Source organism: Salvelinus sp. IW2-2015, linkage group LG18 (assembly GCF_002910315.2).
Source record: "Salvelinus sp. IW2-2015 linkage group LG18, ASM291031v2, whole genome shotgun sequence".
Taxonomy (NCBI): Eukaryota; Metazoa; Chordata; class Actinopteri; order Salmoniformes; family Salmonidae; genus Salvelinus; species Salvelinus sp. IW2-2015.
The window spans coordinates 38,366,513-38,394,248 of record NC_036858.1 but is presented as its reverse complement, the minus strand read 5'-3'; the positions used below and the strand labels follow the sequence as shown (position 1 = coordinate 38,394,248).

General features: G+C 39.4%; 1 protein-coding gene across 1 annotated transcript in view; it reads right to left on the bottom strand.

Annotated features, from left to right (window-relative positions):
• Positions 1–27,736, bottom strand: part of LOC111977924 (protocadherin-15-like) — a 280,873-nt gene that overhangs the window by 82,110 nt on the left and 171,027 nt on the right. Inside the window, exons 21-23 of the mRNA XM_070448498.1 lie at positions 20,980–21,096; positions 8,484–8,624; positions 5,233–5,345 (exon numbers count right to left, since the gene is read on the bottom strand). Of these exons, the coding sequence (XP_070304599.1) occupies positions 5,233–5,345; positions 8,484–8,624; positions 20,980–21,096 (371 nt within the window). The remainder of the gene's footprint in view (positions 1–5,232; positions 5,346–8,483; positions 8,625–20,979; positions 21,097–27,736) is intronic.

Genomic DNA, 27,736 nt, shown 5'->3' with positions numbered 1-27,736 from the left:
TGCTGTCTTCCCCTCAGTAGCCTCCACTGATTGTCTAGCTGCACTGATTGTCTAGCTGCAACCCCAGTAGTTTGGTTTCTGCCACTTCCTCAATTTGTACTTCCCCATACTAAATTGTATCCCATCCTGTGCTGGCATTTTCCTGGTGGAACAGACCAACATAACTTTGGTTTTCTTGGTGTTTAAATTAAGTTGGTTCCGGCAAACCCACTCCCTGATATTTTCCAAATCTACTTGTAGAGCTTGCTGTACCTGTTGAACCGATTGTCTTGCTGTATAAATTGTATTATCATCTGCAAATATAGTAGCTTGAGTTTCAGATAAGGCATAAGGAAGGTCATTGGTACATATTAAGTAAAGAAGTGTCCCAAGGCAGCTGCCCTACGGTTTTCCACAGATTAAAGCATGAGGGGGAGAAAATTAATCACTGAAATACTGTAGGTGGACTGTTTCATGTCAGTTAGATATGACAGTACCCAATTCAGTGTTACCTCCTTAAAACCATAATGAAATAATTTTGTCAACATTATTTCATGATCCAATAAATCAAAAATGCTGCACTAAAATAAAAAAAATAGTACACCTACAAACCTCCCATTATCCATAGCATTGAGCCAATGGTCAGTCATATACAGTTGAAGTTGGAGGTTTACGTACAGTACACTTAGGTTGGAGTCATTAAAACTCGTTTTTCAACCACTCCACAAATGTATTGTTAACAAACTATAGTTTTGGCAAGTCGGTTAAGGACATCTACTTTGTGCAAGACACAAGTAATTTTTCCAACAATTGTTAACAGACAGATTATTTCACTTATAAATCACCGTATCACAATTCCAGTGGGGCATAAGTTTACATACACTAAGTTGACTGTGCCTTTCAACAGCTTGGAAAATTCCAGAACATGATGTCATGGCTTTAGAAGCTTCTGATTGGCTAATTTACATAATTCAAGTCAATTGGAGGTGTGCCTGTGGATGTATTTCAAGGCCTACCTTCAAACTCAGTGCCTCTTTGCTTGACATCATGGGAAAATCAAAAAAAATCAGCCAAGACCTCAGAAAAAAAATTGTAGACCTCCACAAGTCTGGTTCATCCCTGGGAGCAATTTCCAAATGCCTGAAGGTACCACTTTCATCTGTACAAACAATAATACGCAAGTATAAACACCATGGGACCATGCAGCCGTCAGGAAGGTGACGCGTTCTGTCTCCTAGAGATGAACGTACTTTGGTCAAAAAGTGCTAATCAATCCCAGAACAACAGCAAAGGACCTTGAGAAGATTCTGGAGGAAACAGGTACAAAAGTATCTATATCAACAGTAAAACGAGTCCTATATCGACATAACCTGAAAGGCCGCTCAGCAAGGAAGAAGCCACTGCTCCAAAACTGCCATAAAAAAGCCACACTACTGTTTGAAACTGCACATGGGGACAAAAATCGTACTTTTTTGGAGAAATGTCCTCTGGTCTGATGAAACAAAAAATAACTGTTTGGCCATAATGACCCTTATTATGTTTGGAGGAAAAAGGGGGAGACTTGCAAGCCGAAGAACACCATCCCAAACTTGAAGCACGGGGGTGGCAGCATCATGTTGTGGGGGTGCTTTGCTGACTCAGACCTGACTCAGTTACACCAGCTCTGTCAGGAGGAATGGGACAAAATTCACCCAACTTATTGTGGGAAGCTTGTGGGAGGCTAACTGAAATGTTTGACCCAAGTTAAACAACTTAAAGGCAATGCTACCAAATATTAATTGAGTGTATGTAAACTTCTGACCCACTGGGAATGTGATGAAAGAAATAAAAACTGAAATAAATAATTCTCTCTACTATTACTCTAACATTTCACATTCTTAAAATAGAGTGGTGATCCTAACTGGCAGGGCATTTTTACTATGATTAAATGTCAGGAATTGTGAAAAACTGAGTTTAAATGTATTTGGCTAAGGTGTATGTAAACTTCTGACTTCAACTGTATACAATACAATTGTATATACAATTATTTCATATACTGTAGTCTTTCAAATTTGTGATTTACTTAGTGTTGTTGTTTGTCTATTGCCATTTTCGTATAACATACTTTCAGATAAATGAAACCCCACCTGATGTTGTGGAAGTTGTCGAGCCAGATCAGAGCGCCTTCGAAGACTACCTTCATTCACAGACTGAGAAGGATGTGGAGGGTTTTGACCAGGTAAAAATTATTGTAAATTAATTTTCTGGTCCTCCAACGGATATGTAAGAAATGTATTTGTGATATGAAATATAATTGCATTTATTCCTGTTATCAATCAAGGTGAGACTGAACATTGACAAGGCGCAGAAGAAACAGAAGGAGAGCTACCGGAGCAGAATCAAGAAGGGGACCAAGTGCTACGACATCCGGGTGAATTACTTGGTTTGGAAGGACGAAAGGAAGGCTAAACCTGGGAAACCTCGCTGCTCTTTCGCTCCTAGCTGGGGTCACCATCTGTTAAGGTGAATATAAAAAATCTCAGATAATAAATATTTGCTTTTGCACACAAAATTTCCTGAGGCTAGTTGTAGTATCCCTAACACTGATATTTTTCTCTTTGTCTTCCTAGGGTTACCTCGGTGGCCAACAATCTTCTCCAGTTGGAGCAGTTGGACGGTTGACCACTGAAAGCACTGGCACCGTAAACTTCGGTGAAGCCCAATAGACAAAGTATGTTAAGCTTTGGTTGACATTTGAGAAAGCAAGAAATGGTAGTTATGCTGAGCTTATAAAAATGTACCTCTTCAATTTACCTCTCCAAAAGAATTTCGGGCCATCAACTGTCCAAGCCCCCCAGGAGGTATCCCATCCACCAGAACCAGTGAGTTCGGATCAGTCTGATTCTATGTACCCTGAGTCGGAGGGGGACCAGCTTGAGGTAGGCTATACCTTCCAAAAGTTTTTAAAAGTACATATCTCCCATTTATAACACTGCACTAATCCATCATTTTCTCACAATAAGTGTAACCTGTGTGTTTGCTTGTTTACATCTCTGTCTCCTACCCTGTTCCCTTTAACTCTGTTCCTTTTCTGCCCAACACCCAGACGTGGATCCACCTGATGTCTTTCATTACCAACCACCCTCCAACTTTGCATTACATCATCTACAGCTACTGTTATTGTCATGCTATTATCTGCTGAGAAAGTTTTCTTGCTCTATCATACTGGGCACATATAATATGTGAGATACAGAGATTAAGTAAAAACACTAGCATTGCAAAAACTCAGAACAAAGAGAGCAGCAGTGCTTGGACTTTGCAGTCACCCATCTGAGATTGGCTGCAAGTGACAGGTGACAGGCAGAACCTCCCAACCACACAGCAATCGCCTCCTCAATATTCCACACACCAGAATTCAGTATGTTAGTTTATTATTGCCATATGAGTGTTTAACAAATATGTGAAAAAAAATTAAGGACACAACTGTACCTAAAAAAATAAAAGTTTATGTATTCAAATGTGTAATATTGCCAGGTTGGTGTTCTCAGCTGTTTCACAAGTTGTTCATTATTGTAAGTTGTAAGGTATCCTTTGAAAGTATTTATTTGTTCCACATTATTAATTGTTGTATCCTAGGACCTACAATAGATACATATATATTCATCAACAAGGGTGTACTAATGAACTATGCGAGATAGAAAAAAATGAGTAATGATAGAGCACTACTGATATTATATTATTTCAGTGTAGATAAGGGAAGGACAGGTTAAAATATAAACATGACAGCCAGACAAGCCAGTGTAAGAATCAAATAGATTTGCATATGAATGGAGTGGAAATTAGCTGACTTCGTGATCTGTAAGGTAAGTCATTTTAATGTGTCAAGCAGAATACATTTTTTGTGTGCCATTTCTGAAACCTAGCAACGTTTAAGACATGGATCTTATGTTAATGTTAACAAGGTACCCAAAAGTAGTTTGAAGTAATGTTTTCATTTTATTAGCTTAACAAAACTTATTTAAACAGCGAAATTGTCGCAGAAATCAGACTTGTTTGCATAGCGATGATGAAAATAACATAATTTAGGCTGTACTTTTTTCCAAAATTCTAATCATTAGGTCTTCACACCGTTGAAATAGCAACGGACACTAATAGTTTAGCGAATCCCATTGTGACGCAGAGGGGGACACTTTTTGGATGGGGGACATTATTTGACATGACAGGCCCCAAAACCTCTAGCGGAATTCAGTCGGGGTCTCAACTTACTGTTGAGAAATAGAATATTGCAATTTAGAAATTTGGTAGCGCATCCGCAGTTTTTCTCTTGTAATGTCAGTCACTAACACTGATTAAACTAGCCCATGTCTGCAAAGAAATCAACAACATTGGTACGTTATCTAAACCTTGTAGTAACCATGGCCAAATTACTGACCAGGTACGCAGGACCAAGCACACAGGGCATGTGCCCAGGTGCCCTGACAACGGCTTCTGCATGTTTCTCTGTTACTCAATAAGAAAAACGAGATTTCTGTCTTGGGGGTGTGGTTCGATGAGGTAGTTACTAATGTTTGTCCCCCAAGAGACACCATAGAAACTTCCTTAAAATAGTCAGAATGAATCTAAGATAACTCAAGAAATCTATAATTGATTTTGACATTTTTGCTGAGGTGTTTGGTGCAGTATTTCTCAAGTAAAAACATATGCGACTTGTTGTCTTATGTTAACAAAGTCAGATCCACTGCGTTGATGGGCAGGTCTGTCTCACTGTCTTGTGTGTTCTGTGGTAGGATTGCATGAAGCGCAATCACCCCAGCTTTGTATTCTGTGTTAGTAGGCAAGTCAGCATTGTCGAAATCAAAACCCAACCCTCAAGTAAGTCATGACGAACTCACTTACAAAAACTCTGTTTTGGACGAGACTGACAAAATCATTCTATTTACACTTTGTTGTGAAATTTGACAATAGAATGTTTCTGACTAATATCGACACCACATAGGAGGTTTTCTATCAGAGAAGTTGTTTATTGGCTTCTGTTGCGCTTCAAAACTGCAAAATGTTCTGTCCGCTCCATGGCACAATGTGTAGAATAGCATGAAATGTGTTTTTTTAACTGCAACATTTTCTCTACGTCCCATAGCAAAATGCGTAGAATTGGAGGAAATTCACTTTAAAACCTTTTTTCTTTCCGCCACCAAGAGGGGGACCACAAAAATGTTTTAGTGTTAGTGTGTGTGGGTGTGCATGCATGCGTGTGTATGTGTTTGTTTGTGTTACCTGTACTCCTCCTCAGTGAAGATGGGGATCCTGGAGGGCTGGAGGACAGTGATCTCCACCAGGGTCCGGTTCTCCTTCACTAGCTCTCCATCGTCAAAGGCTATCACCACCAACTGAGGACACACACACATAAGCACATGCATTACTAATTCGCCATTTATTCTGCACGTATATAGGGCATGGAAACTAATAACAGGAGAGGTTGGAAAGTTGGACAAAAAGGTCTGGGAACCAAGCTTCAACCCACCCAGAGAGCGTGTATGAATCTATTGATCCAACATTCTTGCGAGAGAGAGAGAGAGAGACTTATTAGAACCTAATTTCACTTAGCACCTGCTCCTCCCGCTTACTGCCAAGGTTAAGCTGAGCTAAGGTTACCTCCACATACAATCAGATGACCTTCTGTGGGAGTGTGTGTATGAATTGTATATTTTCAGGAACTTAATATGCAGGTACATCTTGGTTTAGTCACAAGTGGAGTCTGTATAATGGCCTGAAGAATAAAAAGATGATGAAGGCATTGCCAGGGGGCGAATCACCAAATTACTTTCGACCTGTGGCCCTAATGCCCCTTCTGGCCAAATGCATGGAAAGGGTTATCAGTAAGCACCTTACCCTGGCCATAGAAGATCAACTGGACCCGTTACAGTTTGCCTATAAAGCACAGAGGGGGACTGAGGATGCTACCCTGACCTTGGTGAAAATGGTGGCTAGTCACCTCCAACATGCAAAATCCTATGCACACATTTTAGTTATTGATTTTAGTTCAGAATTCAATACAATGCAAATACACACACTGCTGAAACGACTACTGAGAGAGGCTTCCATCTGGCCGGCGCTTCAGAATGCCCATGTCCAAGAAGAACGTGTTCAAACATTCATTCGTTCCTTGTGCTGTTGGACTACTAAATGCAACGTAAATTGTATCAGTATGTACTTATCTATCCAGTGCAGTTGGGACAGTGGTCAGTTGTGAGTGAATGTATCAATGTCCTCTATGTTTTTAGTGTATACAATATGATGGACTGACTGGTTTAAATGTGTATGATTGTTACAATTCCAATGGTAAGATGAAGGAGTCAGGTGCAGAGAGCAGGGAGTTCCGAGCAAGTGGAATTTATTATTTCAACCAGGAACAATTAAATGAGAAGGCTACGCCACACAACAAAGGGCYCGTCAAAAATACAGTCCAACATATAAAGGACAGAATCCACTATCTAAATCACCACCACCAAAAAACAGAATAACAAGCCCGCACAAAACCCAGCGGGCTTACTTCCCTTAAATAACCAACCAACCCACAAAACTAAACTCAAAACAGGTGCACCCAATCAGCCCAAACTAACAGAAACAAAAGGAAAAGAAATCGATGGCAGCTAGTAGGCCGGTGACGACGAGCGCCGAGCGCCGCCCGAACAGGAAGAGGCACCATCTTCGGCGGGACTCGTGACAGTGATGTGAAAATGTATGTGTATGTGATCCCTTTATTGTAAGGTGATGCCAATGAAAACTGTCCATCCTGGATGGACAATCACGTTTTATTCTATTATATTTTAGTCTATTCTAATTATGAGAAATATGAATAACATTCCACCCAAGACCTCAAAGAATAAGGTTTTGGTTATTGACTGCAGGAAAGGCCTACCAACCCAAATAGCACCGTAACAGTAATCCAAATGCAGTCTATATGTACAGTATAAAGCATTCACCGGATTCATTTACAGAAGATATCCTAGGAATGATATGTACAGCAGTAGACAAATTAGAATGAGCTACAGTAGCAGTCAAAAGTTTGGACACACCTAGTCATTCAAGGGTTTTTATAAATAAAATAAAAAATTACATTGTAGAATAATAGTGAAGACATCAAAACTAATAAATAACAGATATGGAATCATGTAGTAACGGAAAAAGTGTTAAAAAAATCTAAATATATTTTATATTTGAGATTCTTCAAAGTAGCTACCCTTTGCCTTGATGACAGCTTTGCACAATCTTGGCATTCTCTCAACCAGCTTCATGTCGACGTCTCCTGGAATGCATTTCAATTAACAGGTGGATTTTGGAAAAATCTGTTTTAGTCAATCACTTGTGTTGTGACAAGGCAGGGTTGGTATACAGAAGATAGCCCTATTTGGTAAAAGACCAAGTCCATATTATGGCAAGAACAGTTCAAATAAGCAAAGAGAAAGGACAGACCATCATTACTTTAAGACATGAATGTCAGTCAATCCGGAAAATGTAAAGAACTTTGAAAGTTTCTTCAAGTGCAGTCGCAAAAACCATCAAGCGCTATGATGAAACTGGCTCTCATGAGGACCGCCACAGGAAAGGAAGACCCAGAGTTACCTCTGCTGCAAAGGATAAGTTCATTACAGTTAACAGCCTGAAAAATTGCAGCCCAAATAAATGCTTCACAGAGTTCAAGTAACAGACATCTCAACATCAACTGTTCAGTGGAGACCGCCTGAATCAGGTCTTCATTGTTAAAATTCTGCAAAGAAACCACTACGAAAGTACGCCAAGAATAAGAATAGACTTTCTTGGGCCAAGAAACACGAGCAAGGGACTATAACCAAAGAAAATGATCTCGGGAGGTAATGCGATTGGCTTTTGATGGTGAGATATTCCAGATGGGGAGAACAAAAGGACTTCCTGTACATTACCACAATCACACCGTGATTTATTAATCATGAGACATCCCCTCCATCTCTTTGTTTCCTGGAGAGGCCTTTGTTCCTCTCCGCGCAATGAATGGAGAACCCACTGGTTGTACGGACGGGGACAATATATCCGGAGAGAGACAGAATTACGTAAAACAGAGTATGTTACAGTCCCTTATGTATCTCTGGAAGGAGATCCTCTTCCTGAGTTTATCAATTTTATTGTCCAAGGACTGAACATTAGTTAGTAATATTCTCTGATGCGGTAGGTGGAATGCATGCCTCCTGAGTCTAACTAAGATCCCACTCCTACACCCTCTTCTCTGGCGGTGACGTTTTGTAGTATCACCTGGGATGAATGGGGCTACCTTGGGGAGTCCAAACAAAGGATCTAGGTATGGGGAGTCGTCGAATTTCTGGTGACCTCCAATCTAATAACCCAAAGTTATTTTTGGCTGTAGGTAATAGTACTAGAAACGTGTGAGCAAATAATGTAAGAAATAACCTCAAAATAAACAAAATAATAAGTTGGTTAGGAGCTAGAAACAGGGCGACCGTGTCTGTCGGCGCATCATCATCACCACCTACCTTGAAGGTGACACTGGGTTGTTCGTTGAGGTTGACCTTGGTGATTATCCTCCCAGACTCCTCCTCGACATCAAAGATGCTACCGCTGTAAGGTGATTGGTCATCTTCCACTCTGTACCGCACCAGACTGGCCGGAGTACCCTGGGCCAGAAACACAGGACCAAGACAGACATGTTAGATGAGTGAACTCCTATTTTAACCTTTTAATATTGTATATTTCCATAGGGGACAGAATTGATCGACTGATATATTATTTTTTATTACACTCAGGAGTAAGTTAGAAGTAGGTCAGAGTTGGCACTAAGAGGCAACCATTTCAACAGCAGCTTGGAAAGCTAACGTATTCCCAATTCACCTAACACCTACAGCGCCTACAGCACTTTCATAAAGTATTCATACCCTTTGACTTATTCCACATTTTGTTGTATTACAACTTGAAATCATTATGGACAAAATAAATAAAAATTATCACCCAACTACACACAATACTCCATAATGAAAAAGTGAAATACTCCATAATGAAAAAGTTTTTGCACATTTATTTAAAATTATATACAGAAATATCTCATTTACATAAGTATTCACACACCTGATTCAATACCTGTTAGAATCTCCTTTTGAGAAAATTACAGCTGTGGGTGATTCTGGGTCAGTCTCTAAGAGCTTTTCACACCTAGATTGTACAATATTTGCCCATTATTCATTTCAAAATTCTTCAAGTTCTGTCAAATTGGTTGTTCATCATTGCTAGACAACCATTTTCAGGTCTTGCCAAAGATTTTTCAAGCAGATTTAAGTCAAAACTAACTTGGCCACTCAGGAATATTCACTTTCATCTTGGTAAGCAACTCCAGAGTAGATTTGGCCTTGTGTTTTAGGTTATTGTCTTGCTGAAAGGTGAATTTATCTCCCAGTGCCTAATGGGATGCAGACTGAACCATGTTTTCCTCCAGGATATTGCCTGTGCCTAGCTCCAATACATTTATTTTTTATCCTGAAAAACTTCACAGTCCTTAATGATTAAAAGCATACCGATAACATGATGAAGCTACCGCTATGCTTGAAAATATGGAGAATGGTACTCAATAATGTGTTGTATTGGAATTGCCCCAAGGATAACATTTTGTATTCAGGACAAAAGTTAATTGCTTTGCTACATTTTTTGCAGTATTACTTTAGTGCCTTGTTGCAAACAGGAGGCTTCCTTCTTTTCATTCTGTCAATTAGGTTAGTATTATGGAGTAACTACAATGTTGTTGATCTATCCTCAGTTTTCTCCTATCACAGTCATTAAACTCTAACTGTTTGAAGTCACCTTTGGCCTCATGGAGAAATCCCTGAGAGGTTTCCTTCCTCTCCGGCAACTGAGTTAGAAAGGACTCCTGTACCTTTGTATTAACTGGGTGTACTGTTACACCATACAACGTCGAATGAATAACTTCAGCATGTATAAAGGGATATGTTCAATGTCTGTTTTTTTGTTACTTACCCATCTACCAATAGGTGTCCTTCTTTGTGAGTGTCACACCCTGACCATAGAGAGCTTTTTATCTCTATTTTGTTTTGGACAGGGTGTGTTTTGGGTGGGAATTCTATGTTCATTTTCTATGTTTTGTATGTCTTTGTGTTTGGCCGGGTGTGGTTCTCAATCAGAGGCAGCTGTCTATCGTTGTCTCTGATTGAGAATCATACTTAGGCAGCTTTTTCCCACCTGTGTTTTGTGGGTAGTTGTTTTCTGTTTTGTGTCTGCACCAGACAGAACTGTTTCGTGTTGTTCCATTTTGTTATTTTGTCTCAGTGTTCAGTTTAAATAAATAATCATGAACACTTACCACGTGGCGCTTTGGTCCGATCCTTCTCATTCCGACGACAAACGTTACAGTGAGGCCATGGAAAATCTCCCTGGTCTTTGTGGTTGAACAATTACAGATAATTGTATGTGTGGGGTACAGAGATGAGGTAGTCATTCAAAAATCATGTTAATCACTATTACTATCTTGTTAAGATATTTTTTACTACTGAATTTATTTAGGCTTGCCATAACAAAGGGGTAGAATACTTATTGACTCAAGACATTTCACCTTAATTTTTTTAATTAATTAAAAAAAAATTGAAAAACATATTCCCATTTGACATTATTGGTAAGTGTGTGTAGGCCAGTGACCAAAAAAAATCTCAATTTAATCAATTTTAAATTCACGCTATATTTTTTTCAAGGGGTGTGGCTACTTTCTGAAGGCGCTGTAGGTCTTGAACATGACTCATGGTCGTGTTTGCCCGCTGAGCTATTTGCTATCCGTTAGCTCTTTGTGCTAATATTGGTCTTGAGGTCTCAGGCAGTTACTCTCCATGCAAGTGAACTTCGACCAACTACCTCTGATACACTGTGACTACACAACATAGTCTTATCCCATCATTACACATCTATTGGAGTTATATAACGCCCAACCCATGTCCCCCATCCCTCCATCCACAAATCAAATCCACTTAAAGCCATTTATGAAAGCTGGGACTTTAATATGACCCTTTGATTAAGATCAATCATGCTTCCAAATTGCTGATTATCTCATAACTATGTTTTTTAATGTACCACTTCAGAGCGCTAAATTTTTAACTCCACCTTTTTTTCTTGCTGTTCTCTAATATAGAACATATGTAACATATGTATGTAACATATGTATGTAACATATGTATGTAACATAACATATAGAACATATATGTCCTCCAGGACACCTACACCACCCGATGTCACAGGAAGGCCATAAAGATCATCAAGGACAACAACCACCCAAGCCACTGCCTGTTCACCCCGCTATCATCCAGAAGGCGAGGTCAGTACAGGTGCATCAAAGCAGGGACCGAGAGACTGAGAAACAGCTTCTATCTCAAGGCCATCAGACTGTTAAACAGCCACCACTAACATTTAGCGGCCGCTGCCAACATACTGACTCAACTCCAGCCACTTTAAAAATGGGAATTGATGGAAATTATGTAAAAATGTACCACTAGCCACTTTAAYCAATGCCACTTAATARAATGTTTACATACCCTACATTACCCATCTCATATGTATATACTGTACTCTATATCATCTACTGCATCTTGCCATCTTTATGCAATACATGTACCACTAGCCACTTTAAACTATGCCACTTTATGTTTACATACCCTACAGTACTCATCTCATACGTATATACGTACTCTATACCATCTACTGCATCTGCCATGCCGTTCTGTACCACCACTCATTCATATATCTTTATGTACATATTCTTTATCCCTTTACACTTGTGTGTGTGTGTAAGGTAGTAGTGTGGAATTGTTAGGTTAGATTACTGTTGGTTATTACTGCATTGTCGGAACTAGAAGCACAAGCATTTCGCTACACTCGCATTAACATCTGCTAACCATGTGTATGTGACTAATAAAATTTGATTTGATTTGATTTGATTTATAGGTTATACTTCAATGCCCTTCAGCAGAACTGAGCATGCTGGCCTTGAGACAGCCTAACAGGTTTTCTGTGCTGTAGAGTCAAACTGAGCAGAATTGAGCAAATACGGGGTTAGAAATGGTAGATCCCTTGGGTGGTTTACTCACACAGATACATCTGCCAAAGATTGTGAGAAACCATCAGAGAGAGCTTACTGATACGCTGAGGGGCATGTGTGTAGCATCCAGGCTATGTGCGTAGAATCAGGGATTTATGTTACTGTAGATCCAAACTGAACATAATAAGGCAATAAACCAAAGGCATTTTTGTTTAGCAACTGCACACTGCACCTACCAAATATTGTAACAAAAGTGTAAGCATTCTGTCTGAATTAGAATTATTTATTTCTATAGCAGACACTTTTTGCTTAAACATTGCAGGTGAACATAGGGCATAGGCTAAGTATCTTGCCCATGCACAACCCATAAAAGCACACCATTTCAGATAACACCACCAGCCATATATTGTTCCCTAACATGTAAGGAGATGCTCTGACCTTGAAATATCACTAAGGAGTAGAACCCGAGGCCATGTGGCTACTGCAGTGTGAGCTGAAAGGCCCTCAGGGTCAGAGACGGTGTGCCTACATAATATATATATTTTTAAAATAAACGTATGTCCTTTCCCATTTCCCTCACACTATAAACTTTATTTGGAAGGTCTCATATTGTTTCCAAGACATCAGTCTTCTATGGGGCTTGCCTTGATGGTAAAATCTTACTCTCTCTACTAGTGCTTTCAGGTTTACAGCAGCTCCCCTTGTCTGACTTTTTGCTCACAGACCATAAATGGTTTATGCCTTCTGCTGGGGTAAACACACTCAGTCGTTAACCCTTTAACAGGCAGCTCCGGCAGTTGAGCTAATTTTGACAACCAATTATAAATATAATTAAACAAATTAATTTTGTTTGTTATATTTTATCATTTCAATCAATGCCATTTAATAAAATGATCATGTGTTTTTTTATCGGACTCCCATATTTTTTTAAACATGCATTCAACGATGGTTGAAAACCAGGAAGTGACCATGAGCAAAACCAAGCCTCATTTACCACACATTTTTTGTACTAATTGTATATAAAGTGGGAAATTACAAATTTGTAAAATGTTGTTGATCTCTAAAACATAATTAAAGAAGATTAAATTACTAATGGCGGTTTGAGTTGCCCAATAAAGGAACGCTATTAAGTCAAAGCTAGGTATAATGGATAATGGATAATTATTGTTATGGGGGTTTGTTTGCCTGCGCAAATAAACATTGCACTGGTATTATAAGCATAAACTGTAAACACTTTAATTTACAAGCATTTAAATACTCATATTTTGACACAAATGTATCAGATTTTATTCATATTTGATATCGCGCTGTATCACCGCCTTGACGGCAACTGCTCCGCCCACAACCGCAAAGGCTCTCCAGAGGGTAGTGAGGTCTGCACAACGCATCACTGGGGGCAAACTACCTGCCCTCCAYGACACCTACACCACCCGATGTCACAGGAAGGCCAAAAAGATCATCAAGGACAACAACCACCCGAGCCACGGCTTGTTCACCTATCATCCAGAAGGCGAGGTCAGTACAGGTGCATCAAAGCWGGGACCGAGAGACTGAAAAACAGCTTCTATCTCAAGGCCATCAGACTGTTAAACATCCTTCACTAACTTTGAGTGGCTGCTGCCAACATACTGACTCAAATCTCTAGCCACTTTAATAATACAAAATTGGATGTAATAAATGTATCACTAGTCACTTTAAACAATACCACTTTATATAATATTTACATAACCTACATTACTCATCTCATATGTATATACTGTACTCTATACCATCTACTGCATCTTGCCTATGCCGTTCAGCCTTCGCTCATCCATATATTTATATGTACGTATTCTTATTCATTCCTTACACTTGTGTGTATAAGGTAGTTGTTGTGAAATTGTTCGATTACTTGTTAGATATTACTTCATGGTCGGAACTAGAAGCACAAGCATTTCGCTACACCCGCATTAACATCTGCTAACCATGTGTATGTGACCAATAACATTTGATTTGATTTGATTTGTGCTCTTCAACAAAAATGCAGCACAAAGGCCAACATTTAAGTGTGCGTGTGTGTGTGTGTGTGTGTGTGTGTGTGCGTGTGTCTGTGTTTGTATTTGGGGCAGCATGGTAGTCTAGTGGTTAGAGCATTGGCTTAGTAACTGACAGGTTGCAAGTTTGAATCCTCGAGCTGACAAGTGTCGTGGAAAATTGCGAGATTATGTTATAGTACTTGTAAGATTATATTATAATCTTTGTATTGCATTAGAATGGTTGTTTTATTCGACAGAATAGAATCATTCGACTATTGTGTGTGTGTGTTCCACTGAGGATGGGACTCTATGAGATAGCATTGACAGAGGAGATTTACGATGTCTTTGGCCAATAAAGCCTAAAGAGCATTCCAGATAGTGAGGTAATGTTTTTGTACTATGAAGTACCAGGAACGAGATTAGAACCTCATCTTAGAGACCAAACTGAACGATAATTTATAGTTAATGCTACCTGGCTATGGAATACTCCTTTCTCAAGTAAAAGGCCCTTTGTAAAGAGTTCTGTGGTTCGTCATGTAAGTTGAGAGGGGTGTATCTTGGCTATAAAAGATCTTTGTATTCGACTGTAGGGACTCTCAGAATTCAGTATAGACACTGAATTGATCTGAGGATCAAAGGGCTATGGTGAGGCTCATATAATTAAAGATGAAGTTTAAGTATAACTCTGACTGGTGTGTGGTTTGTAACTCTCCTCATTTAGTAATACAGGAAATTGCTACGACACAAGGTACACATTTCTCGTTCTGCCCCTGAACGAGGCAGTTAACCCACTGTTCCTAGGCCGTCATTGAAAATAAGAATTTGTTCTTAACTGACTTGCCTAGTTAAATAAAGGTAAAAAAAAAAAATGTCAGCATGTCTAGGCTTAGCCCTCCTCCACCTCACACAAGTTTGCTTCAGTGACCATGAACTAGAGTTTATCATAATGCACCATCTACTTAAGCTTTGTCACTGAGCAATACATACAGTATATTTTCTACAGTAAAAAAAGAGGTGACACAAAGGTAGAGTGGGAGTGCGGGAGAGAAAGGGACTAGAAAACAGACAGACAGACTGACAGACAACACACATGCACAGAAAGGGAGAGATACACTGTATGACCAAACGTATGTGGACAGCTGCTCATCGAACATCTCATTCCAAAATCATAGGGATTAACCATTTCACAATGTTCCTCTGTATCTCTTACGGTCGCCCCAGCATGATATGTTTTATGCACGTCATGTCAGAATGCACTCACTGTTCCAAAATGTGATTATTACGCAACAGGACAGTCAACACATGCTGCCTACTAATTATCTATAGGCTTGTTTCAACTTGTCAATTTCAAATTATTTTCTCCCAAGTTGTATTTTCTAACAGCAGTTTGAATTGAGGTCTGTTCCTAATTCACATAGAAGTAGCCCATTTCAGCGATGCTGACAATTTATGTTTGAGGCTTTACTGAGCCTTCTTCGAGGAGAGCCCAACGCACTTCACTCATGTTTGCGTGGATCAAGTATGCATATATTTGCGCAGTCTTGCAAGAATTGGAAAATTTTCTTGCCGTTGGTCGCTTTGCCTTTCTTGTCCTTTTCCTTAAAAATAATAACTTTGGACATGGGTGCGTTCCTATCAAAGTAAGTTTTTATTATGCATTGCATTGCTTTGTCAGGGTCAAACTGAATCTGCTGGAAAGGTATTTTATCCTCTGCGATTGGAACTGCGATCTGCATGTCTATCTGACAAAGTTCAGTGGAAGCATTATTATGTGACTTTAATAAATGTCACACGATACTATATTTCAAATAATGTAATTGTTTTTCCTTATTTTCTGTATATCGTGTTGTCGTTTCTACTGTAGGTGCATACAGTGTGTATGTATAGAGCATAATGTATTTACAGTTTTATTCACATGTTTTCAAGTACTGGTGAAATAATGCATAATTATAATTATAATAATTATAATTATTGTTAGAATTATTAATTATTGCGTATTTTGACACCTATGATGTGTGTAAAACACTTTTTTGAAGGTTGTGCTGATTATAATGAGCTAAGCTATTTGCCAGCTATGTGTGGCGCCATGTTTGTTGACATTATACAATGCATTCTGGGTGTCACGTAAACGTCTGTCAGACCAGACATGTTATAATGAGGTGAAAGAATGGTTCCCTCATCTTTCAGGTAAACTTTCGGAAGTGAATGAAGGGAAGTGGATGATCGTAGACGACACACCCCCTTCAAAATGCATACTATTAACAGACCAAACTCATCTTGTCTGCTCATATTTTCTTTGGTTGATGCACACAAAAAAAACATTCCGGGCATGCACAAACTACCCATCCTCGGATTACTTTTGATTTCTAGAAAGTGTTTTACTCAATTATTTCGATCAATGGTGGTGTGATTAATTTTAAATAGTAATTGCTATTAGCTAATTCATATTGTAGTTTCTGTCAGCCAAAAGTTATACAAATATGACAGCTTGTGTCAATCTTTCCGCTACGACAAATGTAGCCTACATTTTCCGGTTTGGATGATTGTGCTATACTGTATCTACTTCTGTGAATCTCTGAACATTGCATCCAAAAAATAAACTGGTCACATTCTGGACATAACTTTGTAAGGACTGTGTTTGTGAAAAATATATCTGAAAAAAAGTGGCCAGCTCAAATGCTGATTGTTGTGTCAATCAAAAATGGACGTTCTTAATAAGCGTTCTAATCACACTGGTTTGATCGTACGCAACAGGGACCACTACATAATGATCACAGCCGTTTTTTGGCATGTGTGGAAAGGTTAGACCCCCCCTGTCCTGTTATAACAGCCTCCACTCTTCTGGGAAGGCTTTCCACTAGATGTTGGAAAATTGCTGAAGGGGCTTGCTTCCATTCAGCCACAAGAGCATTAGTGAGGTCAGGCACTCATGTTGGCCGATTAGGCCTGGCATCGCAGTCTGCGAAAGGTATTCGATGGGGTTGAGGTCAGGGCTCTGTGAAGGCCATTCAAGTTCTTCCACACCGATCTCGACAAACCATATCTGTATGGACCTCGCTTTGTGCACGGGGACATTGTGATGCCGAAACAGGAAAGGGCCTTCCCCAAACTGTTGCCAAAAAGTTTGAAGCACAGAATCGTCAGGAATGTCATTGTATGATGTAGCGTTAAGATTTGCCTTCACTGGAACTAAGAGGCCTAGCCCGAACGATGAAAAATAGCCCCAGATCATTATTCCTTCTCCACCAAACTTTACAGTCCGTTGGACTGCCAGATTGTGAAGTGTGATTCATCACTCCAGAGAACTCTGTTTCCACTGCTCCTGAGTCCAATGGCGGCGAGTTTTACACCTCCCCAGACGACGCTTGGCATTGCGCATGGTGATCTTAGGCTTGTGTGCAGCTGCTCGGCCATGGAAATCCATTTCCTGAAGCTCCTGACGAAGAGTTCTTCAACATTTTTAAGCTGATAAAACTCACATGTGGAACGCTACAGGGTCACAGTGACTCTATCGGTTTGAGTAATGACAACAAAATCACTTTAAGCAACTGTATTCAGATATATTAAGTGCAAAGGTTTGGAGTAATGAGAGAACATAGGCCCCCTACCCTGGTGGGAACACAACCAGCTGGAGGTACTTTCATTCCAATCTCCTTTTCAAAAGACCCCCTGGGAGGGTATAACGAGCAGCCAGATTCGAGAAGTGTCAGATGAGGATTGTTAGGGAAAGCTGTATTGTGTTTGATGGACACAATTCACAGAGAGTCCAATATAATGATGCAGACTATAAAGAAATGACAGATCACCCAATTATATAAATATCCTTGCCAAGAGACTGCCAGGGAGAGAGAGAAAGAGATGGGGAAAGGGGCAGAAACAAGTGAGAAAAATGTGAGACATTCACTAAGTGAGGAAGAGATGTGCACACAGAAGCCCCAAATGTCTCTGTTTTTATTACATATTACTAATACATTTTCTGGCTAGCCAAACCACACTGCATCCCACTGCTGACTTGCTGCAAAAGGTATTGTTATTTGTAGGCACTAAAGAGCCCATGATACTTATTGTAAGATTAGGGGTGTTAACCCGATGTCCTGGCTAAATTCCCCACCTGGCCCCTCAGACTACCTTGGTCACCTAATCATCCCCAGCTTCCAATTGGCTCGATACAACTTCTATCCTCCACCCTGCGACTTTTGCCCAGTTCAAAGCTAACTTGCTCTACACAGAACATATGCTACAGTAACCATTCAAGCTAACATGAACTAAACACTCTGATAACCTCAGGACCTTCAGGTTCATGTAACAATGCTATGTATTCGTTATAATGCAAAAACAACTCCAGTCTCAAAAGAACAGAGAGAGGGTGTGAGAGAGCATTTAAGGTAGAATGCTGACTCACCTATGCGGATATTAAATAAATATTTAGGTGATTACACTACCAATAAACCAACCGTAATTTGGCATTGAATTGATGATGCTGAACCACATTTTTCTGGAAACAAAATAACCTTTTTCTTTAGCATTTATTTGATTCCGAATGTGTTTTCTTTATTTTATTGTCCTTTTTGTCCTATTGACAGAGCGAACGGGAAGTAGTAAAAATATGTGGTGTATGGTGTGCTGAATCACAAAAACCTATACTGATTTCCCCCTGCCCCTGTGCAGCCTCGACTGTGATAGGGGAAATCATTTCTGAGCACAACAGGGGGTCAAAATTCTGGTGCCATATGGTGTAATTTAATTCACAAAAAAATTGTTTATACCAGGAAGGCAGTTTGGAACTGCTCAGCCATGTCAAAGCCAATGAAGACAGATACAAATAGACAGAAGGGTGAGACTGGAACGGTACTTAACTTCTTGCAACTATAGGGGGTGCTGTTCCGCATTAGCATATTTGTGTCTCCAAATTAAACTGCCTCGTGCTAAATTCTTGATCGTACAATATGCATATTATTGTTATTATTGGATAGAAAACACCTTCTAGTTTCTATAGAAGTTGGAATTTTGTCTCTGAGTGGTACAGAACAATTTCTACAGCACTTTTCATGACAGGGTTCAGATTTCAGAAATTTTTACCTCTGATCCTGGGGTCTGTTTATAAGGCGACAGTGTGAATGCTATGAAGAAACCCGACACTGCCTACGTCTTCTCTGGCTGTCTGTACGTCATCACGTTTTCAATGAAATCGATGGACATTCACAGCCATTATAAAGACGAAAATGTACAGAGACCCCCTTTCTCAACGTGCGCCTGAAGCGTCAAGGCATCGGACCCTGTCGTTCCAAATCGTTTTCTAACCAGCAATATTTTCTCCGGTCATGTTTTCCAGTCGTTATAGTTGTTAAAACATCATAATGTAGTTAATTTGAACCGTTTTTATATCAATTTATATCCGTTTAGTGCGATTTTGAGGAATTTCTTTGTTGTGGCACTCTGAAAGTTTGGACACGTTTTAGGGTGTCGGTCGTTGGTGGTGGACATTTCGAAGGACAGAGGACATCTATCGACAAAAGACGTTTATACATAGAAAGGATACATTGCCCAAGAATCTGATGGAAGAACAGCTCAAAGTAAGCAATATTTAATATGATAAATCGTGTTTCTGTCGAAATATTTTAAACGCATATTTCGCCATTTTGTTTGGTATAGCTTCACTTGGCCACCCTGTATTGAAAAGTAAGGAATAATTTTAAAAATGTAAATCAGCGGTTGCATTAAGAACTAATTTGTCTTTCGATTGCTGTCAACCCTGTATTTTTTTAGTCAAGTATATGATTAGCTTTCAATTAAACTAGATCACTCTGATAGATGACGTCAGACATTTGAGGCTTGATTTCCTAGTATTTTTATTGTGTAACCACGGTTTTGTATGGCTAAATATGCACCTTTTTCGAACAACTGTATATGTATATTGTAAAATGATGTTACAGGAGTGTCATCGGAAGAATTCTGAGAAGGTTAGTGAAAAATTAATTATATTTTGGGCGGTGATTACGTTATAGCGCTCTTTGGCTGGAATCGATGCTCTGGTAACGTTTGCACATGTGGTATGCTAACTTATCGATTTATTGTGTTTTCGCTGAAAAACGCTTAGAAAATCTGAAATATGGTCTGAAATCACAAGACTGGGTCTTTCCATTGCTATGCTTTGTCTATTTTTATGAAATGTTTTTATGATGAGTAAATTGGTCATACAGTTGCTCTATCTAGTAATTCTAGTCGATTTGTGATGGTGGTTGAATTGTAAACTGTGATTTCTACCTGAAATATGCACTTTTTTCTAACAAAAACTATCCTATACCATGAATATGTTATCAACTGTCATCTGAAGAGGTTTTTTTCCTTGGTTAGTGGATATCATATCTTAGTTGAGCCGAATTGGTGATAGCACCTGAAGGAGTAAGAAACTGATGGAGTTAGAATAGTGGTGTATTTTGCTAACGTGTTTAGCTAATAGATTTACACATTTTGTCTTCCCTGTAAAACATTTTAAAAATCTGAAATGGTGGCTTTATTCACAAGATCTGTATCTTTCATCTGGTGTCTTGGACTTGTGATTTAATGATATTTAGATGCTACTATCTACTTTTGAAGCTATGCTAGCTATGCTAATTAGTGTGTGGGGGGGGTGGGGGGTGCTCCCGGACCCGGGGTAGAGGCTCGTGAAAGGTTAACAGAAGTAATCATCACATTATGATAACTGTGACAGAGGGAACAGAACAGATGCAACACAATCAGGTAGCTATTTTTACGAAGAGAACATTGGTTCTTGCTGGTAGTGCTGTATTTCACTACGCTGTGTAATAAACAATAATTTGTGTCATCAGCTGTGATGCAACGAGCTGTGAAAATCATTATCCTCTTTAAGACCAATACATATGAATCTTAATCTGAATCATTGGTCACTGAGCAGTCAGTGATACTCACAGGAGGGTCTTGGTCCTCAGCGAACACAGTGGTGATGACCGTTCCCTTCTCTGCATTGGGGGCCACCAGGCCCTTGTACAGCGCTTGGCTAAACACTGGCGAGAAATCATTCATATCCTGTGAATAAAAAGAAAAGGAATAGATGCATAAAGTACTGTAGGCTATTATGAATGTATAATATTCACTTTTTCTATCCCCAATGCTTTGGAGGTAAAGGAAAGAAAGTCTGGTTCAGAGCATGAATCATCACATGATTCAGTTTCATTGTATCCATTGTCAGTCTCACAATTTATCAATCAGTCTGCAAGTGATAGCAAACATCACTGTCTTGCAAAGACGAATCTGACTAGAAAGACTGAGGGGGATGCTGAAGCTCAATGATGGATTATGCATTGCTTTGTCAGGGTCAAACTGAATCTGCTGGAAAGGTATTTTATCCTCTGCGATTGGAACTGCGATCTGCATATCTATCTGACAAAGTTCAGTGGAAGCATTATTATGTGACTTTAATAAATGTCACACGATACTATATTTCAAATAATGTAATTGTTGAGGAAATGTGTTTTGCTTCTATATCGCATTGCTCTTTGGGGATTTAGGTTGGGTATCTGTATAGCACTTTGTGACAACTGCTGATGTAAAAATTGTTTATAAAATACATTTGATTGATTGATACTGTATGTTCCTAGGGCTGTGGTCGTCATTCAATTTTGTCAGCTGGTTATTGTCATGCAAAAGACTGCCGCTCTCATGTTAATTGACCGTTAACCTCTTGATGCTAGGGGTCAGATTTTTATTTATTTTTTAAATAACGTTCCCAAGGTAAATGGGAACGGTTGTTTAGGAAAATTATCCCGCTAAAGGGATCCGTAGCGCAGAGAAGTTAATTAACATAAACATGTTTAACATCTCCAGGCTCCACTCATACAAGCCGCATACAAGCCTCTGATGCGCGCCTTTGGAACATCTACAGTACATTTAAAAAGTCACATGAATCAATTGAATATACACCATCACAATGAATCCATTATTTATTTTAGGCAGGTCTAAAGAAACATTATGAGATGAAGAACCTTTATTTCAGAAGAACAGAATATGAGTTGTCCTACTATATGTTTTCTGGCTATGCTCCATGACATAGGCTGTAGGCTTATTAATTTGGCAGATAAGATATGCCATTATAAGATAAGTACCATGCCATTATTTCATATTATATGATTTTATAGTAAGAATAATATAATTAAACTTAGCTGAATAAAATACAATGGATATTTTTCCCATTCCCGGAGCGAGAGTGGCTATGTTGAGTGTAAAAGTGATCATTTGAAACAGGTCCTACAGTATATACTAGATTTTGATTTATTTGGCAACTTTAGTTGTGATTTGAGAAAGTCACCCAAAAAATATTGCGCTCTGTTCTTTGCCGCAGGCTGCACATGTTGTTCTCTCATCAAGTGATCATATTTTCACCGAACAGGCTATTCTCAATTGAATCTAGTCTTTACAATTTAGAAATATTTGTTTCAATTTAGAATGGCCCATTATCAAATGGGCAATAACAGGGGCAAGACAAAAAATACATGTCATCCGTATGCACTGGAATAGCGAATGGAGGCCACTTTTTACATTAACATTTAAGTCATTTAGCTGACGCTCTTATTCAGAGCGACTTACAAATTGGAAAGTTCATACATATTCATCCTGGTCCCCCCGTGGGGAATGAACCCACAACCCTGGCGTTGCAAGCGCCATGCTCTACCAACTGAGCCACACTTTCCCGCCTGTACATTTTTCACTCATGTTGTGTAGGCTACTCCGGTAATTGTGAGTGCCACAGGAGATTCCGCCCAAACTCTGTATGCTATGGGATAAATTTGGGAAAACAAGTAAAATCTATTCGGGAACATCAGGAACATCAATAGTAACATGTTTTCGCAACAAAACATATTTAATTAAACTGTTAACAGCCCCTCTCTCTGAGCGCCGGAGTGAAGGAGAGACAGTAGGAGATGGAAGCTCACGGTGGTGAGATATTCTGTAGCTAAAGGTAATGTGTCAGTCTATTAAGTAGGAAAATACAAATAAATTACTAGTCTATTCTAAATCTAAACCAAGCACTATAACTTTAGGCCAAATCTGAATTTGTTTAATTTAGACCAGACCAATTATGTACCAAAGATATCTTAAATCAGTATTATTTTTTTTTAATTCTGCCATGTGTAATATGTGGTTGGCTGTGTATTGTATAACGGCACAATCATTATTTTAATAATTATGTTTTTTACCCAGGCTTGGCCTCATATATAGGCCTATGCTTATGCATTAGCTCTAATATGCATATGGGTGTTTTTAATGAATCATCACTTTAGAAAGCGCGTTGCATTAGACTTGGAAACAACATCCTCAACTAATATGTTTTCCACTTCTTTCTTCAAATGTATCAACCACAGTCAGGTGACTTTTAAAAGCACATACTGTTTTGATGATGCCTTTGATGGGCATTTTTGATGGCATTTGCATTGATGTCAGAGTGGTTAGAGTGCATAAGAGGAGATTACTGTGACTCCACGGTCATGTAGAATTTTACTGGGTCATGACTCATGACTGCTGGTGTGGCGATAATACGGTCACCGCAAGAGCCCTATATGTTCCCTGTTGTTTATTGAAACTCTACCGTGCCCGGAGGAGGAACTTTGATAGACTTTCTTCTCTGATCTCCCACCTCCCACTTTTCTGACAGCCTACTGTGACAGCCTACTGTGTCTCTGACAGAGAGGACAGAGGGACAGTTTGGTTAGTCAAAAACACACACATCCAGGGACGAAAGGAGAGTCCTTAGTGCAATCCGGCCCAGTCCTTTTCACAGCACGAAGCAGGTCCTCCCCAACGGACGTCCTTGGAAACAATTCAGTTTCTATTGCTCTTCCTCACATAACAACAATAGAGGCATATTTCCTGCACAAGCACCTTCATCGACACTACGGCATGTGTTGATTTCCTACTGATATACAGTACCAGTCAAAAGTTTGACTGACCTTTAATGATGGACTGTCATTTCTCTTTGCTTATTTGAGCTCTTCTTGCCATAATATGGACTTGGTCTTTTACCAAATAGGGCTATCTTCTGTATACACCCTTACCGTGTCATAACACAACTGATTGGTTCAAACACATTAAAAAGGAACTAAATTCCACAAATTAACTTTTAAGAAGGCAAACCTGTTATTTGAAATGCATTCCAGGTGACTACCTCATGAAACTGTTTGAGCGAATGCCAAGAGTGTGCAAAGTTGTCATCAATGCAATGGGTGGCTATTTTGAAGAATCTCAAATATAAAATATATCTTGATTTGTTAGACACTTTTTTGGTTACTACATGATTTGGTTACTACATGCGTTATTTCATAGTTTTGATGTCTTCACTAGTATTCTACAATGTAGAAAATAGTAAAAATAAAGAAAAACCCTTGAATGAGTAGGTGTGTACAATCTTTTGACTGGTACCGTATGTCATATTGAGTTTTTTTTACTGAAATATACACTATGTTACCTTGCAAACTAGAATAGCCATTCCAACAATTACTGCCATGGGTCTCTCTTCTATTGCATTACATTGAATACATTTTGTTAAGATCCTGGAAACGTAAAACCCCAAAGAGAGCAATAACATAACAGTGAACATGGCATTTATTTTAATCTCTCTCTTCCTCGCTCTCTCGCTCTCTCCCTTTAGATAACCTAGTTGTGGGATGGAGGCCAAACACTGACACCATAATATACAATCAAGATCTTCAGCAGCAGCAATAGAACTAAACATTGATTCATATGATATAATCACATTTCTGATAGTATGGTTGAAGTGGGTCGGTCCTGAATAAACTATCTGATCTAACCATGTGTAGTGGACCTCACTGTGAAAGGCAAAGACTCAGGCAAAGATTAATTCACAGACACATTTCCCGTCCATCTATATGCAGCTTGTGTTTTGTAGAGCTGACAAACTGTGATTCACTGCTTCTGCTTTCAATAACAAAGCCATGCCTTGGTGTTTTCCTCCTTTGTGCAGGTGGAGAATACACACACACACACACACACACACACACACACACACAAACACACACCACACCACACACCCACACACCACACACAACACACACCACACACACACACACACACACTCTATCAGATTCCACAGTGTGTTTTCAGAAACTGCGAGAAAATAAGGAAAAGTGTGTGAGTTTAATTACGAACCCCAGGACACAGGTAGAGTACACAATCAATCACTGTGAGGCCTTCCATTGAAATGAAACAAGAAAACCTTTAGAATAACACAAGAACAAATCAAACACAAAAGACTTCAAAAGCCTATGCAAGTGCTAAATGTAGGAAAGAAGGAAAATCATAGTGTCTACTCCATCTCCACTCATAGGAACCCAGTTTGAATCCATTAGTCCCACTTTAATGCATGTGGGCCATATCAAATAACAGCCAGGAGGGTGTGATAACATAAGCACTACTGTGCCTTATCCCATCAAACACTGTTCCTGGGTGACTACAAGGAAACTGCATCAAACACTATCCTTATCGGAGGACAAACTCACTCTACAGGTAGGCTGGGCCTGCAGAGGAACAACTTGAGGAACCACACTTCGCTTCCTGTCAAAATTGTGAATACAGAGTTGAAGTGAGCGGTTCCGCCATTGGGCTAAATAAAACCCACTTACACCCTGATAAAGCAAATGCACAACCACCTAAATATTGTATAAAGCAAATGCACACCTACTCAGTGGGTGAAGTGTAAGAACTCTAGACATAAGAACATGCACACATGCACACAGACGTATACATGCACGCACGCACACACACACACACACGCGCGCACACACAAACACACACACACATAACAGAGCGAGACACAGTGCGCCAAAACAGGAGGCGTCTAATCTTTTAGTTTCGATTGAGAGGCTAATCTCCTGAAAGATTGGAATGGGAAAACGTGCGTCTGAAAATCCTCACATAATTGCAGTAACAACGCTAATGAGTCATTCAGCCCTGGAATAGCACCAGGGCTAACGCGACCGCAAGTTTTCCATCAGCAGGGGTTTTCTTGAGGGCTTGAACGTAGCTTGCGATACGGTTGGGACCGCAGATTGTTCTGGGCTTGTGGCTGTCTAGATCCCTGCTGTTTGTTGCTGTTTCTTTCTTCCCTGCGACCTGCCCTGTCTGGAACAGCAAGAAGTAACAGCGTAGCCTAAATTGCTAACATGACAAAGACCAGGGCCTGTGGGAGTATTGGTGGGAACAGTGGTGTCTTTCTATCACAGGTGAGGATCTTTTAATGGACTGCTGAATGTTTTGTTTTCCATTCTTTTTCTGTTGCTCTTTTACACATTTCTATCACTGATAGACAACCCAGGAAATGGCTGAAAATAGCCAATAATAATATATGTAGCCTTAGAAACAAGGTTCATGAAATCAATAACTTGCTAACATCAGATACCATTCCTATATTAGCCATTTCGGAGACTCACTTACATAATTCCTTTGATGATACAGAAGTAGCCATACAAGGATGTAACATCTACAGAAGTGACAGGAATGCTTATGGGGGAGATGTTGCTGTATATATTTAGAGCCATGTCCCTGTAATGCTGAGAGAAGATCTCATGTAAAGTGTTATTGAAGTGTTGCGGTTGTAGGTCCACCTGTATCATCTAAAGCGTTTTTTGGGGGGTGTTGCTATAGGCCACCAAGTGCTAACAGTCAGTACCTAAATAATGCGTGTGAAATGCTTGATAGTGTATGTGATGTAAACAGAGTGTTCTACTTTTTGTTGACCTGAATATTGATCAAGCTGTCAAGCTTATATCAAGCTGTCCACTCAAGAGAAAACTTCTCACTGTAACCAGTGCCTGCAATCTGTTTCAGGTTATTAATCAATCAACAAGGGTGTGTTTACAAACACTACAGGAACAAGATCATCCACATGTACGGTTCACATTTTTACTAATACTGTAGAACTTTGTTCTAAAGCTGTATCCATACCCATTAGATGCAGTGATATATCCAGGAAAGCCAAAGTTCCATGTGATTAATAAGGAGCATGCGGACGCTGAACTTGATGAATTAATGAAATTGCTGCTTACAATTATTGATAAACATGCACCTGTTAAGAAACGGACTGTTAGAAGTGTTAAGGCTCTACGGATTGATGAAGAATTGAACAACTGTTTGGTTGAAAGAGATAGGGCAAATGGAGTAGCTAATAAGTCTGGCTGCATATCTGACTGGCTGACTTACTGCAAATTGAGAAATGATGTGACTAAACTCAACAAAAATAAGAAGGAACTGTTTTATGAAGCCAAGATCAAATCAGATGGCTTATTCATCACAAAACCATTTGATGTTGGCAATTGTTTGAATGATTACTTCGTTGGCAAAGTGGGCAAACTTAGACAGAACATGCTAACAACAAACAGTGAGCCATCGTATTCATGCATAAAAAACTAATAATGAAAGAACAGCATTGTACATTTTAATTTTGTTAAATTAGTGTGGGTGAGGTATATTTTTTTGCTATCCATCAATAATCCTGGCATTGACAACTTAGATGTAAAGCTACTGAAGATGGTAGCTGACTCTATAGCCACTCCTATCTGTCATATCTTTAATCTGAGACTAGAGGAAAGTCTTTGTCCTCAGGCCTGGAGGGTAGCCAAAGTCATTCTGCTACCAGAACTCAGAGGATTTTCTTTAG